Below are 14,878 nucleotides of genomic sequence, written 5' to 3'. Positions count from 1 at the left end.
CACACTGAGAGGGATCACAGTCCACAACCACGGGGAGGGTCACCGCCACAGAGACCCCCGGCCCAGAAGGACTGGGGTGGTTGGACTCCACACAGTCCTCCGGGCCTGAGGGGTCTCCAGGATGACCCCCCCGCGGGCAGACCAAAGTAAAGCCTCTAAATCAGCATTTACACAATCATCACACCCCCGACTACAGAGCAACTCTATCTGAGGTGTGTTTGGGTCGTAAACTGCACCGGGTGTGACTGTTGTTTTGTTCGCCCTGTAGAGGCAGTTACACTGTATGAGTACAAGGAGGACGGCTGTTCAAGGTCAGTCAGCAGCCTACTGGTCGTGGGTGTAAAAGTGAAACCAACTCTGCTGGAATTTCACGTAAATGAAAGTGAACGTGCTGAGCCGACGGGTTCACCTCTCATCTGTGGCGAACAGCTTGGCTCCTCTCTCCTGACACATCACCCCCATCATCTCCTGCAGACGAAGGTTACCTGCAGAGGAAACAACAACAGGTCACATCCTCCATGTTCACGGCAGGAAGAGCTCACACCCATAAAAACACAGGTCAGAACATTAATGTGACCCTGGAATGATTCCCACTAGAGGCAGTGCTGAACAGGACATAGTTTTTAATCAATCATGGGATTAGGATTTAAGTTGGCGGTGAAATTCAGGCATCTTACAGTGATTTCGACAGTAAAGTAAATTAACGAACAGTAGTAAAGAATAAAATAAGTAATCTGACAATAATAATCTGACAATAATTGCAAAGGAGAAAAGTCTGAATGTGTAAGAAGAATAAATGCAGAGGCAGACCAGGAGCCTTAAAATAAAAGTTAAACTACATATATTTATTACAGGAGTGTCTTTATCATCATCTACCTTTAAATGATTAATAGTCATGATTTTTCCCCCCCCAATTTGCAAAACACACATCTCCCGTATGGATTTATTTTTAGTTTCAAAGCCAGAAGAATCCTGCTGCTAATCAGCCAACATTTCTACACTGTTGGGTGATTATCAAACCCAGAAAAGACAATATTTGCGTTCATGTGGGAGGTCAGTTTTCAGAGTGCCTGTTTCTATAAAGACAAACGCCAGCATCAGATTCTGGTTTCAGTGCATTTCAACACTGTTGATATAGTGTGCATTACAACAGCGTAGGAGATCTGTTGTAATTTGTTCGTGTGTGACTGAACAACTTGCAAAACGGCAGCTTTGGAAAGAAAAGCTCAGTCCAGGACATTTGCTTTTGCTATTGTGAGACATTTCTCCTGTACTTACAGCCAACACCTCCGACGATGAGGACCTCCTGGGAGCCACAGTGAGCCATGGCCCGCTCGGTGATCTCCACCAGCATGGAGAACACCGTCTCCTGCAGAGAGAGAGAGAGGCGTTAGCGCCGGGAGATACATGACTTAGCATCATGTTTAGGGCTGCAGTGAAGAGTTGAACTAATTAATTAGTCAAGTCAGTGGTAGCACAGAAAATTTAACAGTCAATGTTTTGATAATCCATATTTTTTTTTTGGTAATTTTTAAAAACAAAGACGTGAAAAAAGTTCCCTGAATCTGTTGGTTGTGACTTTGGATGGCAAAAGAGATTAATCAATAATTAGTTGCTGTCATGATGTTTCACACCAAATTTATCAAGATCCAAACAGAACATGCTGTCAATACGTGTTGATCGTAGCATAAACTTGATGTAAAATCATGTGATGTTCCTTTATTCTACATTAGCCATGGACATTGTATTGTTCCTGCCCCTAATACAAATCAAAGCCTTTAAGTGTGTAAATGGTTCTACATTTCCTTTTTAACTTCCTACGTTACACACATTCAACATGTAAGATAATATATATTAACACCCTGAACTCCAACCACCTAAATGAACTGCAGGCTATGTGTAGACAGAGCAGAGAGGAGACTAGTATGGGTACAAATAAAAAATGTAGTTAGCAAAATATCAGTAGCATGTAAAGCCATCATTTCTTTTGTTTTTTTTGGTGATTTATGGCATTTTAACTTAGTTATACTCTGTACTTCTAGACATGGTTGAGCTGTTCCCTTAGAGGTCCAGGACTTTATACTACAGTGAAAAATGAACAGACAGGGAGTAAAAATGCACACAAAAAAAGCACCCAGAGTGTGCTTGGGGTTCAGATGGTTAACAGGTTCTTAGTACCTGCAGTGAGAAACACAGGTCTTCTGCTGTACACTGACCAGAGCTCAGCATTTTATTAGCAGCTTCCTATGAAAGAAACAAAAAACAGTTATAATCATGAACCAAAAGAATAATAAAGTCTTAAAACATCAAACTGTAGCCTTGAGAGAATTAAACCTAGATCAGCTCCACAGATGAACACACCACCCACCTCTATATAGGATAAGATCCCAGAAAACGAGACATCCATTCCTTTCACCGTATATGGCAGCTCCACGTACTGACTCCCTCTGCAGAAAAAGCAAAGTTAAGTATCGCGCACACAATACATTTGTAAGTATCCAACGAAGCTGCTGAATGGTCTCACTCACTTCTTGGCCATCTGCTCGATGTTGTAGCCTGGACTGGGATCATTGGAAATCTGAGGAGAGACAGAGCCACATAAAGGTATTAACAGACGTCTATCACATGTGCTAAAAGGCAAAGAGTTGATTTGATGACAAAAGACAGGAACACAAACCTTAATAACTCTGGCAAACCTGTCCAAACAGTTTCCAACAGCAATGTCGATAGTCTCCCCAAATATTCTGTACCGCCGCTCTGAGTACGCAATGACCTGCACAGAAGGAACAGAAGCCGAAAGTCGTTACTGTCTACTAATGTATGACTCAACAGTTAGTATTTAACTGACAGCTAAGAATCAGGAAGTGCGGTGCAGAAGCAAACACAAAGAACAACCAAAGCAAAAATCATGCAGACTTGAGGTTTTTCCTGAGGAATGAAGCCCTTAAGCAGGAACCAACCTGCGTGTTGCCTCCGCTGACATAAAGCACCGTGGGGTTGTTGGCTTTGGTGATGAGTCGGCCCATCTCTATGTGTCCGATACAGTGATTGACGCCGAGCAGCGGCTTCCCCCAAAGCTGTGCGACTGTCCGGGCCACTAGAGCCACTGTGACCAGGGGGGCGCCCATACCAGGACCTGAAGGAGAGAAAACAGCAGATTGACAACATAAATGTCAAAGGTGACAAAAATGTGAATCTTCTGAATACAACAATTTCTACTTTTGAGAATTTTCTTTCGCTCTGTTCAATCAAAATGCGTATGGATGACATCACTGAGCCTGGTGAGATAATAATTTAACACTGACACCTTGTGAGCAGTGAACATCAGGATCATGTTGTTCAAAATAGAATCTCATTCATCAGTCAGTGTTTCATGCTCCTGATAAACTGGGTACAAGGATGAGATTTTCCTCAACAGGCCATTTTCCCAACAGACAGTTTGACGTGTTATAGTAAGAAAAAGATGAAATACACAACGTATATTAGCCATCATTTAATATTTACCTATTTTCTGTAAAACGTTACCAGACAGACATGCAAAGAAACTCATCCCCGTTTCTCACAGACCTGGGAACACTTAGAGAATGTCACTACACCGATGTCAGAGTTTTTCCTGCCCTGTAGCAGTTTGAACACAGTTTAAATGATTTTGTGTTGAGTACAAACCTATTATCCACAACATCGCATGACAGGAGAGACTGGCTTTTGAAGTTCCTCCAACCAGCTCTGAAGACTGGTTTGTGGAGCGACCTAGTTCACTACTGGAATGAGCTGCTTCACAACTTGAAATTCGTGTTCAACACTCATTCCTCTGCGAACTCTTAGAGTTTTGTTGACTCATTTTTCTGATCGTATTTTTGTCTGTTTCCATTAGCATGGTGCGTGTGTGTGTGGTGGTGGTTGTTTCAAATGAATGATTGTGACACATTTTCAGGTCTCACTTACAAAAGAATTCTTGAGCTTATTAAGATTTCTAGAAGAAATAAGCTTAATTAACTTTTTATCCTATGGAGAAAAAAATCAAATTAAACTCATTTTATGGGTCAGCTTTTGTTGTTGTTGTTGTTGTTGTTTTTAAGATTACTTTAGGTATTTTTGCTTTTACACAGACAGTACAGTGTAGAATGAAAGGAAATATGAGGAAACAAAGTATGGGGATGATCTTAGGTAAAGTTCTGGCTGACTGGGAACTAAACGGAGGACTTGCTGCCAATGGAATTTGCATTTATGTGGTATGTGCCTGAACCATTCGGCTGTATGATTACCCGCTAATGTCAACATTTTCCGATACTGTATACACTATGTGTTGGCTGACAAGTAGAGTAAAACTAGACGCCCAAATACAGGCACAAAGGAAAACTACACAGAACATGCATCACTACAAGCTACCGTCATGAGGATAGACATTGTTTAATTAATTTAACAGTCTGTTTATATGTGTGTGTGTATATATATATATATATATATAAAAGTCTGTTTTATCTTTTTACCATTTCAGTTTTCTATTACCTTCCTATTTTGTTTGTTGGATTTTCTCAGTGTGTTCTACATCTGCTGTTTCTTCATTACAAATTGAAAAAAAAAATCACTACAGTTGTTCTGTCCCTGTTTTTGTTGAGTCCTTCATTTAGCTTTGGTTTTGTATATGGATTGGCGTTTTTTTGTATGTAAATCACTTTGTGCCACATTCCACCTGCAAGACAAGAACTACACGAATACAGTGTGATTGATTCATTGTTGAAATTCAGATTACAGACTGGGCTGGATTTAAATAAAGTGCACTACATCACAGTATATCTAGAATTATCTGTTTGACACATATATTGTAGAGAGGAAACAGAGACAATAGACAATATGACAATAGAATTTATTCTTTCATTTAACATAATTAAGAAGTCTATCGTGAGGAGTAGAAGAAGCAAGTGCAGAATATACTTGCTAACTTTTTTGGTTGTTGACCTTTTTGGAGCCTCTTTTCTGTGAGTTAAACTGTTTTGTTTATCACATATACACACAGAAATGTGCCAACAAAGATTGCATGTTCGTAAACTTTGTGGAAACAATTGTGGATATACAATTCATAAAAACTAGCTTGCTAAGTGTTACTCCACATGTTTATAAGAGCACTTCAGGCACTTTAGTGAGTAACACTGACTGTAAACATGGTGTTTTGTATTAATTTATTGAATTTCCCTTCTGGGATAAATAAAGTATTTTTCATTTCATTGATTTCATTTCATTTCATTTCATTTCATTAAAAGAGATCTTTATTGCGCACTCTTAGGTCAGTATAACCTCATTTAATCCTTTGTTGAGGACCATCCAACAAACTGAAGTCCTCCCATACTAACAGCTGACCACAGAGGATGTTGATGTTACCTTTAGTGTACGCCACACAGTCGATGTCTGCAGGTTTCAGGCCTGCTTGCTCCAGCGCCTCCTTTAGGACAGTCAGTATGACAGCACGGTGGTGCCTGGCTGTGTCACTCGGCATGAACCCTAATGGGTGAAATAATATACAGTCAGCTTGACATGAAGGACTGTACCTAAAGGCCTGAGCACTAAACCTTTACAGATGTAACTGATGTCACAGTTGTAGTGTTGCATGGAGTTCAAGAGGGCTTGAAATGGTATAAAAAGGAGGAATGGGACATGCACCATGATGACACATTTGAAAAAGAAGTGAATTTGGACTTGTTGTTTTATTTGCAGTTTGATTAGCAGCTCAGTTAATCACTCTCTTGGTGACATTACAGTGTTTATACGTTTTAGTAAACTACTAAAAGTCAGGGAGCTCATGAACATCTGTAAATCCAACGTTTGACTGAAAATACAAACAATTCTACAAACATGCAATAAAGAACCACAACAACAAACAGTCAAACACGGTCACTTGCAGATAAACTTCCAAGCAGATTTTCTCTCTCTTCACCCAGTTTGTGTACATTTTGTGAAGGGCAGAACCACCATATTTATATGTCATTAACTTCACTATGAGCTAAGGGCAAGTCCCTCAGGACAGTCTGCAGACATGCCTGACTAACAGACAGTGAGGATAACAACATTAAAAAGTCTGTATCAGAACCCTCATGCACTCGGGTGACAGAGTTTAAACAGAAATGTAACTTGCCTTGACCAGGTGGCGTAATGTACGTCCGTCTAGGGTTGGAGAGCACTTCACCATCTCTGATGATGCCTATGCCAATCTTATTGGCACTGCCTTCGAACCCGATGACTACGGTCATGGCTGCTGGAGACCTGTTGTCTGGATGGAAATAAACAAAGAGGTTAGTGGTGGTGTACTGGACTGGATTACATTAGAGCTGCAATTATTAATCAATTAGTGGTCAACTGTTACATTGATAACCAATTATTATTAGAATTAATTATCAGTTGGAGAAATGCTTCATGATGTTTTCTGTTTTTTATTTTCATTCTCTGTGACAGTAGATTGAATATCCTCGGGTTGTGAACAAAACAACACATTTGTCATATTTGGACTTTGACAAACACTCATCAATTCTACATTATTTTACATTTTATGGGCCAAACAACCAGTCGATAATCGAGAAGTCAGTCCACTGATTACATGCCAATAGAAATAATTATTAGCTAAAAAGTGCTGCTCATGTGTGTTAATGGGATGGAAAAAAAACAATTAGGAACACTTGGATAGACTTAGGGTATTTAGCAAAAGCAAAATTGTGAGATAAATAATTCTAAGATACTACATTCACATGTTTAGTTATTAAAGGCTATGGTTCTTTTTAACTAACCTACTAGTCAAAGTACTAGTTAAGCTACTGACCTGTGGCTTTACATGCAAGATCAACCTTGATATGTGACTTTCGTTCAGTAGTATTTTTAGTGAGTATTGGTTCTATTTACTCTGGCTGGTCATTTATGTTTTGCAACCTTTTGTTGATAAACATTCGACAATTAAACAAATTTTAAAATGCCAATTTATACAGAGAGACAAATGTGAGCAAAGCATGCAATCCCTAACTTAAGATAGTCAGGAAAATTAGGAAACACTAAATCTAAACTTGTGCTAAGGCAAAATTAAGAGATACATAGACGTAATTACGGCACATATGTTAAACTCAATTTTCGCAGAACATTTAGCATTTTGAAGAATTTTGTTGCTGCCCATTGATATTTTGGTGCCAATACCATAGTCGCCTATAAAGCAACCCTCCCAATGCACACTTCACCATTAAACCTATTGAACTCTACACTAAATACAAAATGCGTTTGCTCTCTCCATACTTAGCAAAACCAAAATACAGCTCCTTGTACAGCTGTGCAGTTAGCTCCCATGCTAACCGTGACAGGACAGGCCCACTGTCTTCCTAAAAATAATTTAAATTAACGTTGCATTAAAAACAAATTCGGTTTGCCTACCTTTTCACTTTCCTTCAACAAATGACATTAATGCAAATTCAATCTAATTCAACTGTTATTCTACTAGTTTGACAGCCTCGGCTAACTGCTTTAGCTCAACCACTCCATGTAAATGTCGAAGGACCCAAACAGTAGGCAGCTGCGGATTTCGCCTCATCATAAAGCTTCGTTAAACAATGGTTTAATTCAGTAGCATGTCAGGATAATGTTGTACACCTTCATAGCATGAAGTGGTGTGAATTCTTACTACTGTTGGGTTAGGAATTAAAATGTGTGCTATTTGTGGGATACTATTCAGGCATGTGTTTAGTCAGGCAGTACAATGTAGTGAGCACGTGGTGAGAAGTGTTCGCTGTGAGTGTGTGTTTGGGGGAGTGACTGGGAAGCAGCACTTGTCTGGGCTGTGCATCCTGTTTGTGAAAGTGCGAGTAAGATTATTTGCATGATTTTTTTTAAATGTTGGAAGTCTTTGAAATTTAAACGTTATTTTTTGCCGCATTTGCATTTTGTCGGTGAATCCGTGAAGCTTCGTATAAAGCCCAGTTAGCCGGCTGCTCTGTCTCCATTCATTGAGCGCAGGCCGTCTGCTGCTGCTCTCTGCTCTTTGTCACACAGGAAAAAGCTAACGTTAGCATAGCTGGCTATTAGCTAAACTTGTTGTGTAACACGTAAAAAAATGCAAAGTGTCTTCTTCTGTCGTCGAGTTTTTCTGTCTTCTACATGCATGCTGCTAGTTTTGCAGGAAAATTTCGCAAATTGATTCTCATTTTGCATTTAATGCACTCCACAGCAGCGATTTACATCATAATACACGATCAGCGAGCTTCCCTTTTGTCAGAGGGTTTATTTAGGGACTTAAGAGCACATGCTGTCATGTTCAGGATGGCGAGCACGACTTGTAAAAAAAGATCAACAAAATGAATTCTTGCAGATTTTGTGCTCATAACTGAACCTGTTTCTTACAAGAAGGCAGATAGTTTGATCTGATTAACTGGTATTTTGCTGACATGCATCGTCTGTTGAAGTGTTTCTCTACGTTTAAGTGTTCACATGTATGTCTGAAGTTGATCTTTAGGGTATTAACTGGACATTCAGCAGGACAATGTTGGAAAAACACTATTAGCTGAATATGAGCCATATAAATTAGAAACAGATATATATATATATATTGGCTGGTATTGGTTTAGGGAAGAGAAGTGTTCTATGATGAATTACAGGAAGTTGTTTGAGCCAGCAAGAGAAAATGGTCTCCATCACTGCAGGTTCATTTAAGGCAGGGGTGTCCAATCCTGGTCCTCGAGAGCCCCTATCCAGCATGTTTTAGATGTTTCCCTCTGATTCAAATGATCAGGATCATTATCAGGCTTCTGCAGAGCTTGATGATGAGCTGATCATGTGAATCAGGTGTGTTGGAAGAGGGAAACATCTAAAACATGCAGGATTGTGGCTCTCGAGCACCAGGATTGGGCACCCCTGATCTAAGGGCACAAGATGAAGGCTGTACATGTTGGTGTATTTCCACACACAAACAGGGCATCTAAACTCCAGGATTGTTTTGACACCAGTTAATATGTTATTGTGTTGATTTCTTATCTTCAACATGTAATCACCATGTATTATGAGTATGATGTTTGTGTGGATGCTGTTGTGACCTTGTCTGTCTGTCAGTTGTGCTGCTGCCTGTCTTGGCCAGGACACTCTTGTAAAAGAGATTTTTAATCTCAATGAACCTTTTCCTGGTTAAAAAAAAAAACAAAAACCGTAGATTTCTACTTTTACGTCTAACTTTAATCTTACCGTTTACTCAGCTACATTATAAATGAAGCCTTTATACCTTAATGAGTTAAAAGTTGAATGAATGAAAATCAAACAAAGATGTTAAATATGTTAGTGTAGAGCAGCACAGTATGGAAAACAAAAAAAGGTCACATCACCATTGTTTTGCTGGATATGAATCATAATTGTAGCGGGAATAGTAATGCTTTCTTTTCCAATGGCGAAGAAATGAAAATGATATTGTGACTTTTTTCTGCTGCGGTGTGTATCAAACAAACAGGTTCCCTTACGTGTGCAGATGATGATTAGTAGAGCAGGCAGCACCACAGTGCTTCATTTAGACCTGTATTTTGTGACACATTGCTCTATTGTCATGGTGTCCTGCGTGTTGTTGTAACACTTGAACACATCACTAAAGCTTCTCCTCTTTTCTTGCAGCGGCGCGAGTGCTGTTGTGTGTGCGTGTTGTGTGTCTGCGAGGTGTGCTTGCAGTCAGAGCGAGTTCAAGTATGAAGAGAGGCAAGAATGCAGAGGAGGCCGGTACAGAGGGGGACAATGACACCGGCTCTGGTACTATAGCATGCAGTCATACACAAACAGAAATCTGTTGCAGATATATTAAAAAAAACACATTTTCCAACTTCTTCTAGCACATATCTGACCTGCTCCTGTCACTGTGACGCTTTGTCTTTGACCTCACAGCTTCCACAAAGAAAGCAAAGAAGACTAAGGAACCGGAGGCGCCGATATTGTACGAAGATCCTCCTGACAAAATGACCAGCAAAGATGGACGCAGCAGCAACATGAAGATCACCTCCTGGAACGTGGACGGGCTGAGGGCCTGGGTGAAGAAGAATGGCCTGGATGTGAGTCGGCAGCGATGGGAGGAGTAACATTAATCGGTTCTGAGAGTCATTTTAGAAATGATTATGAAGCTAACGGTGATTCTCGTCTTCCTCAGTGGGTGCGTGAGGAGGCTCCAGATGTTCTGTGCCTGCAGGAGACTAAGTGTGGACAGAAAGCCCTGCCCGCTGACATCACCTCCATGCCCGAGTACCCTCACAAGTACTGGGCTGTGTCAGACGAGAAGGAGGGTTACAGTGGTGTGGGAATGCTCTGCAAGACCGAGCCCATCAAAGTGACCTACGGCATCGGTGAGGGATGGTTTTGAATGCTGTTGTGTTATTTGAAACTAGACAAAGTTTGACATCTATAGCTGTAAACTGAGAGTTCTGAGGTTCAACAACAGTTCCACCTGTCACTAGTTTGAGGGAACACTGAAGCTGCATCCTGTGTTTTGTATGAATTAAAGCCATTAGTTCTAATTGGTTAACTACAGAGCTTTTAAGGTGCTCTAAGTTGGATTTTGTTGCCTATAGAAAGAGCAAGCTGGCTTTTCCACCCATGTTTCTAGTCTTTATGCTAAGCTATAAATAAACTCAAGGCTGGTTATGTAAAGCAACCCCGCATCTGTATGTGTGTGGGGATGTACCTCTTGCAGAAGCAACTTTAGCAAGAAAATAATGGGAGACCGTAAGGAAGCTGCTCGTTCTTTGTTTGCTCGGCAGCTGTTATGCAAACGTGACATAGATAAGTCAGGGAAGGAAAGCCTGGACTGTAAATGAGGTGTTTCAGGCAGGTAAGGAGCATTAGGTTCTGTGGGATGGACCTTGTTTAACAGCAACATGAAGGCTGTAGCACACCACAAGAAATGGGAAAAACCCAAAAGCGTAGTAAGAGGCTCCTTAGCTGAAGCTTTCGGACTGTTCATTTCCATTCTGAGCAGAATTAACAGAAACAAGTCAAAGTTACTGTTAGTTCTGCTACAATAATATGCATACTAAAAAAATTTGTAAGCTAAACATATAATAAGCTAAAAATATACAGTCTGGATCTGTAACAAGCTACAAAACACACAATCTAAAGATATGAAAATATAAGTAGACACAAAAGAGAACAGAAGAATCTGCATGAGGCACATATTGAGTCTTTGGTTCAGAGTCGGCTTTGTTTATAAGAAATGATGTGCAGTGCAAACAACGCAATGTGACAGGAAGTGATTAAACTGAAAATGTCTTTAATTTGTGGTTAAATAAAAGAACCTCTTCCACCGATCCTGCAGGCAAAGAGGAGCACGACAAAGAGGGCCGCGTCATCACTGCAGAGTTCCCCACCTTCTACCTGGTCACGGTCTACGTGCCAAACTCCGGCAGAGGCCTTGTGCGCCTCGATTACCGCAAAACCTGGGACGAGGACTTCCGGTCTTACCTGAGCGAGCTGGACATGCAGAAGCCCCTGGTGCTGTGCGGCGACCTCAACGTCGCACACCAGGAGATCGACCTGAAGAACCCCAAAGGCAACAAGAAAAACGCAGGCTTCACCCCCGACGAGCGCGAGGGCTTCAGCCAGCTGCTGGAAGCCGGCTTCGTCGACAGCTTCAGGGAGCTCTACCCCGAGCAGACCAACGCCTACACCTTCTGGACCTACATGATGAACGCCCGCTCAAAGAACGTGGGCTGGAGGCTCGACTACTTCCTGCTGTCCTCCTCTCTGGCGCCAGGCCTGTGCGACAGCAAGATCCGCAACAAGGCGATGGGGAGCGACCACTGCCCCATCACTCTGCACGTAGCTGTGTAGGTCACCGTGTGGTCGGCAGGGTTCATGCTTTCAAGAGCCTCTTCTCCTGATCTCACGTGGCTCAAACTGCCACGTGTGCCAGTGTGTGTTGAGCCGTCATGGGAAATGTTGAATCTTTGGAGTGCTGCCCAAGCTTACTTTTTTTAGTAACTGTAGCCTAGCTGTTATGTAGTATTTTTGTCTTTGTTTTTTTTCCACATGAAACGTTCACAAAAACACAAATATTGTCTTCTACCTGTAATTCAAGTCTGTCAGTAAATCCAGTGATGTAAACCAAGTTTTCAACACTAAACACTCAAAATGTCTAAGCTCAAGTTTGTTACGGTTTGAAATGGAACCACTGCTGTTAAAAGAAAACTTATCTTGTTTTAAGCTTCTCCCCCCAAAACCAGTGCTAAAGTTTCTGTTGTAAAACTTACCCAAACTTAATAAAGACTGAATTTATATACATTCGTCTTCCATTCGTTATTTCAGGATTTTGAGCAAAGGTAAAGCAACAAACACGTTCCTGTGCTCAAGGTGCTTTAATCGCAACACAGCCTGGAAATCAAATGCATTCAGTATAATGGAAAATCTTCTCTAGTGGTTGCAGTTTAATGCAGGTACATAGAGACAGTAATTCTACAGCTGCTTTTGTTGAAGTCTAATCTATAAGCCATTATCCTAAACAACTTAAATTGGGTGAACATTAATCTCCAGATCAACAAGATAAAGTCCTAGCTGTCTATGTTAACTTCATGACATGTGTTCTCTGATGCATTTTCAGATTATAAGATTGTCTGAATCCCTTCCCACATTCCACACAGAGGTACGGTTTTTCCCCTGAATGCGTTCTCTGGTGTCTCTTCAGGCGGTTGGCGCTCAGGAAGCTCTTGTCGCATTCGGTGCAGGAGTACGGTCGGACTCCGGTGTGGTAGCGCAGGTGGATGGTCAGGTAGCACGACTGAGTGAATTTCTTGCCACAGTGGGGACACTGGAAAGGCTTGTGACCCGTGTGGAAACGCTCGTGCTTTAAAAGCTCTGCATGGGAGAAGAAACCCTTCCCACAGTCAGAGCAGAGGTACGGCCTCTCGCCCGAGTGCGTCAGCTCGTGTCTGATCAGCGTCGCCTTGTAGACAAAACTCTTGTCGCACTGCGAGCAGCTGAAAACGTTTTCCCTGGTGTGGCAGCGCTCGTGTTTCTTCATGTTGCGTTCCCTCTTGAAGCTCTTGCCGCAGAATGAACACATGAAGGGCATCTCCTCCGAGTGGATCTTCATGTGGCTCAGCAAACCACCCTTGTAGAGGAAGCCTTTGCCGCACTGTGTGCATATGTGTGGCCGCTCTTTCTGATGAATGCGTTGGTGTGCGGTGAGAGCCGCCCGGTAAGCGAAGCTCTTTCCACAGTTGCAGGTGTGGACTCTTTCCTCCTGATGAGTCTGGAGGTGCCTGTTGAGGTAGCTGGCACAGCTGAAGCCCAGGTCACAGCGAGGGCATTTGTACGAATGCTCTGCTTTGTCAGCATCCACGCCATGAGTCTTCAGGTGCCTCACCAGCGCCGACTTCCAGGTGAACGCCCGGCCACACTCTGAACACAAGTACTCCCCATTCTCCATGTGGGTGCTCTTGTGTTCCCTCTGAGCAGCCAGAGACTTGAAGAACTCCCCGCAGATCAGACACTCGTACCTGCGTCCGGACTTGTGTGTCTGCTTGTGTCTCTCCAGCGACTGTTTGAAGGAGAAACGGCGTCCACACTGAGAGCACAAGAAGGGCTGCTCCCCCGTGTGGATGCGCTGGTGGGCTTTCAGTAAGGACTGGAACTTGAAGTTCTTCTCACAGTCTGCACAACTAAAATGTCCCTCTTCATCTATGAGGCCCTGAAGGGACGACTTGTCCTCCACAGTCTCAACAGAGTGAACTTTGTCAATGTGCTGCTGGACCTGCACTTCTTCTGGGTGGTGGAAGGAGCACTTGGGACAGGAGAAAGCAGCCGGTGCACCATCTGCTGCAGAACCTTATGGAGAAACAGAATAATTAGAACCTGGAGAAAGAAGGAAACGTGCTTACAAATGGAAAGATTATGCGCTTTTGGACTTTTGTGTTTCAAAGTGCATAAAATGATTTCCTCTAACAATTACTTGTTTGGTAATTTTCTATTGTGTTACTGTGGTATATACAGTGCATCTAGTTTCTGTTTTATAATTATTCCCCCCCAAAAAAGGGCAAGATGGTGTTGAACACAGTTACCAATTAGAATCAACCACAAGTGAAACATTTCTTTTCCTAGGAGCTCTGTGCTGAATTCAACGGACATAAAAGCCTCAAGGCACAAGAGACTATTTTAAATATTCTATGAACTGACTGGGCTGTTCAAACAAACTACATTTAAGAATTCTCAATAAACCCCACATGAAGAACAAGAACTATATCTAATAGATGCATTAGCTCACAGACATACAGTGTCAATTGTTCTGAAAAAGATTTAAAACCGTCTGAACGTGGACACTTACTTTCATCACCATCCTTTGATGAGACTGTAGATGACCCATAAGAGTGCTCTGCACTATAAAGAAGAAAGAAAACGTTCATTATTTCAGTTTAATCAGCCTGATGTCTCACCATACCCATCACTCAATGAGACCATAAACTACATTATATTCTGGAATCTGGAAAAGGCAGCTCTTCTCTCCCACCAGACAAGATGCACAAAAACACTGAAGCTATAAGTCACTTGTGGTTCACACCAGACCTTCAGTAAAATTATGCAGTTTACCTCCAGACTCAAGGAAAAGTCATTGCTCTGTGTATACTTTTTCCTCCTGGTCTTTGTAAAAAGGACTGCTTAAGGGTCTCATCATAGGCCTGATTTTCTGAAGTCTAGAAAAAGTTTAGAACTGTAGTGTCCCATCGGATCACTTCAATTACAATGTCCTGAAATATATATTTTTGTATGTGTTTGGAAGTTTTGCAGGCTGCAGGGTGGCGCAGTTGGTAGCACTGTTGCCTCGCACTGTTGCTGGTTCGCGTCCCGGTGGGGGCACCGGAATCTTACTGTGTGGAGTCTCCATGTTCTCCCCGTGCAG

General features: G+C 41.9%; 3 protein-coding genes across 4 annotated transcripts in view; 1 reads left to right on the top strand and 2 right to left on the bottom strand.

Moving 5' to 3' along the window:
• Nucleotides 1–7,533, bottom strand: part of osgep (O-sialoglycoprotein endopeptidase) — a 9,412-nt gene extending 1,879 nt beyond the window's left edge. Inside the window, exons 1-10 of the mRNA XM_008281531.1 lie at nucleotides 7,405–7,533; nucleotides 6,131–6,265; nucleotides 5,380–5,499; nucleotides 2,961–3,136; nucleotides 2,678–2,773; nucleotides 2,529–2,578; nucleotides 2,369–2,447; nucleotides 2,179–2,244; nucleotides 1,279–1,369; nucleotides 410–485 (exon numbers count right to left, since the gene is read on the bottom strand). Coding sequence (XP_008279753.1) covers nucleotides 410–485; nucleotides 1,279–1,369; nucleotides 2,179–2,244; nucleotides 2,369–2,447; nucleotides 2,529–2,578; nucleotides 2,678–2,773; nucleotides 2,961–3,136; nucleotides 5,380–5,499; nucleotides 6,131–6,245 — 869 coding nt within the window. The 5' untranslated portion in view covers nucleotides 6,246–6,265; nucleotides 7,405–7,533. The remainder of the gene's footprint in view (nucleotides 1–409; nucleotides 486–1,278; nucleotides 1,370–2,178; nucleotides 2,245–2,368; nucleotides 2,448–2,528; nucleotides 2,579–2,677; nucleotides 2,774–2,960; nucleotides 3,137–5,379; nucleotides 5,500–6,130; nucleotides 6,266–7,404) is intronic.
• A 216-nt stretch (nucleotides 7,534–7,749) lies between these two features.
• Nucleotides 7,750–12,267, top strand: apex1 (APEX nuclease (multifunctional DNA repair enzyme) 1). 2 transcript variants are annotated; one of them, XM_008281529.1, is made up of 5 exons: nucleotides 7,750–7,832; nucleotides 9,619–9,750; nucleotides 9,883–10,046; nucleotides 10,142–10,334; nucleotides 11,303–12,267. In XM_008281529.1, exons 2-5 carry the CDS (start codon nucleotides 9,690–9,692, stop codon nucleotides 11,815–11,817), a joined length of 933 nt encoding a protein of 310 aa, XP_008279751.1. In that variant the 5' UTR covers nucleotides 7,750–7,832; nucleotides 9,619–9,689; the 3' UTR covers nucleotides 11,818–12,267. The 2 variants fall into 2 exon arrangements, with proteins under 2 accessions (XP_008279751.1, XP_008279752.1); XM_008281530.1 differs by having other exon boundaries at nucleotides 7,765–7,826.
• Nucleotides 12,268–12,326: 59 nt separating this feature from the next.
• Nucleotides 12,327–14,878, bottom strand: part of LOC103357122 (zinc finger protein 585B-like) — an 8,795-nt gene continuing 6,243 nt past the window's right edge. Inside the window, exons 8-9 of the mRNA XM_008281528.1 lie at nucleotides 14,306–14,358; nucleotides 12,327–13,809 (exon numbers count right to left, since the gene is read on the bottom strand). Coding sequence (XP_008279750.1) covers nucleotides 12,542–13,809; nucleotides 14,306–14,358 — 1,321 coding nt within the window. The 3' untranslated portion in view covers nucleotides 12,327–12,541. The remainder of the gene's footprint in view (nucleotides 13,810–14,305; nucleotides 14,359–14,878) is intronic.

The sequence above is a fragment of the Stegastes partitus genome, unplaced genomic scaffold (assembly GCF_000690725.1).
Source record: "Stegastes partitus isolate 25-593 unplaced genomic scaffold, Stegastes_partitus-1.0.2 Scaffold236, whole genome shotgun sequence".
NCBI classification, from domain to species: domain Eukaryota; kingdom Metazoa; phylum Chordata; class Actinopteri; family Pomacentridae; genus Stegastes; species Stegastes partitus.
The sequence above is the reverse complement of the archived record's forward strand: the minus strand, read 5'-3'. Positions and strand labels throughout refer to the sequence as shown.

Bases quoted from the DNA above. Each gene is read 5' to 3' on its own strand.
- apex1 (XM_008281529.1), top strand. From the start codon at position 9,690: ATGAAGAGAGGCAAGAATGCAGAGGAGGCCGGTACAGAGGGGGACAAT. The intron at 9,751-9,882 runs GTACTATAGCAT...TTGACCTCACAG, and splicing joins GGACAATGACACCGGCTCTG to CTTCCACAAAGAAAGCAAAG. The intron at 10,335-11,302 runs GTGAGGGATGGT...CCGATCCTGCAG, and splicing joins CAAAGTGACCTACGGCATCG to GCAAAGAGGAGCACGACAAA.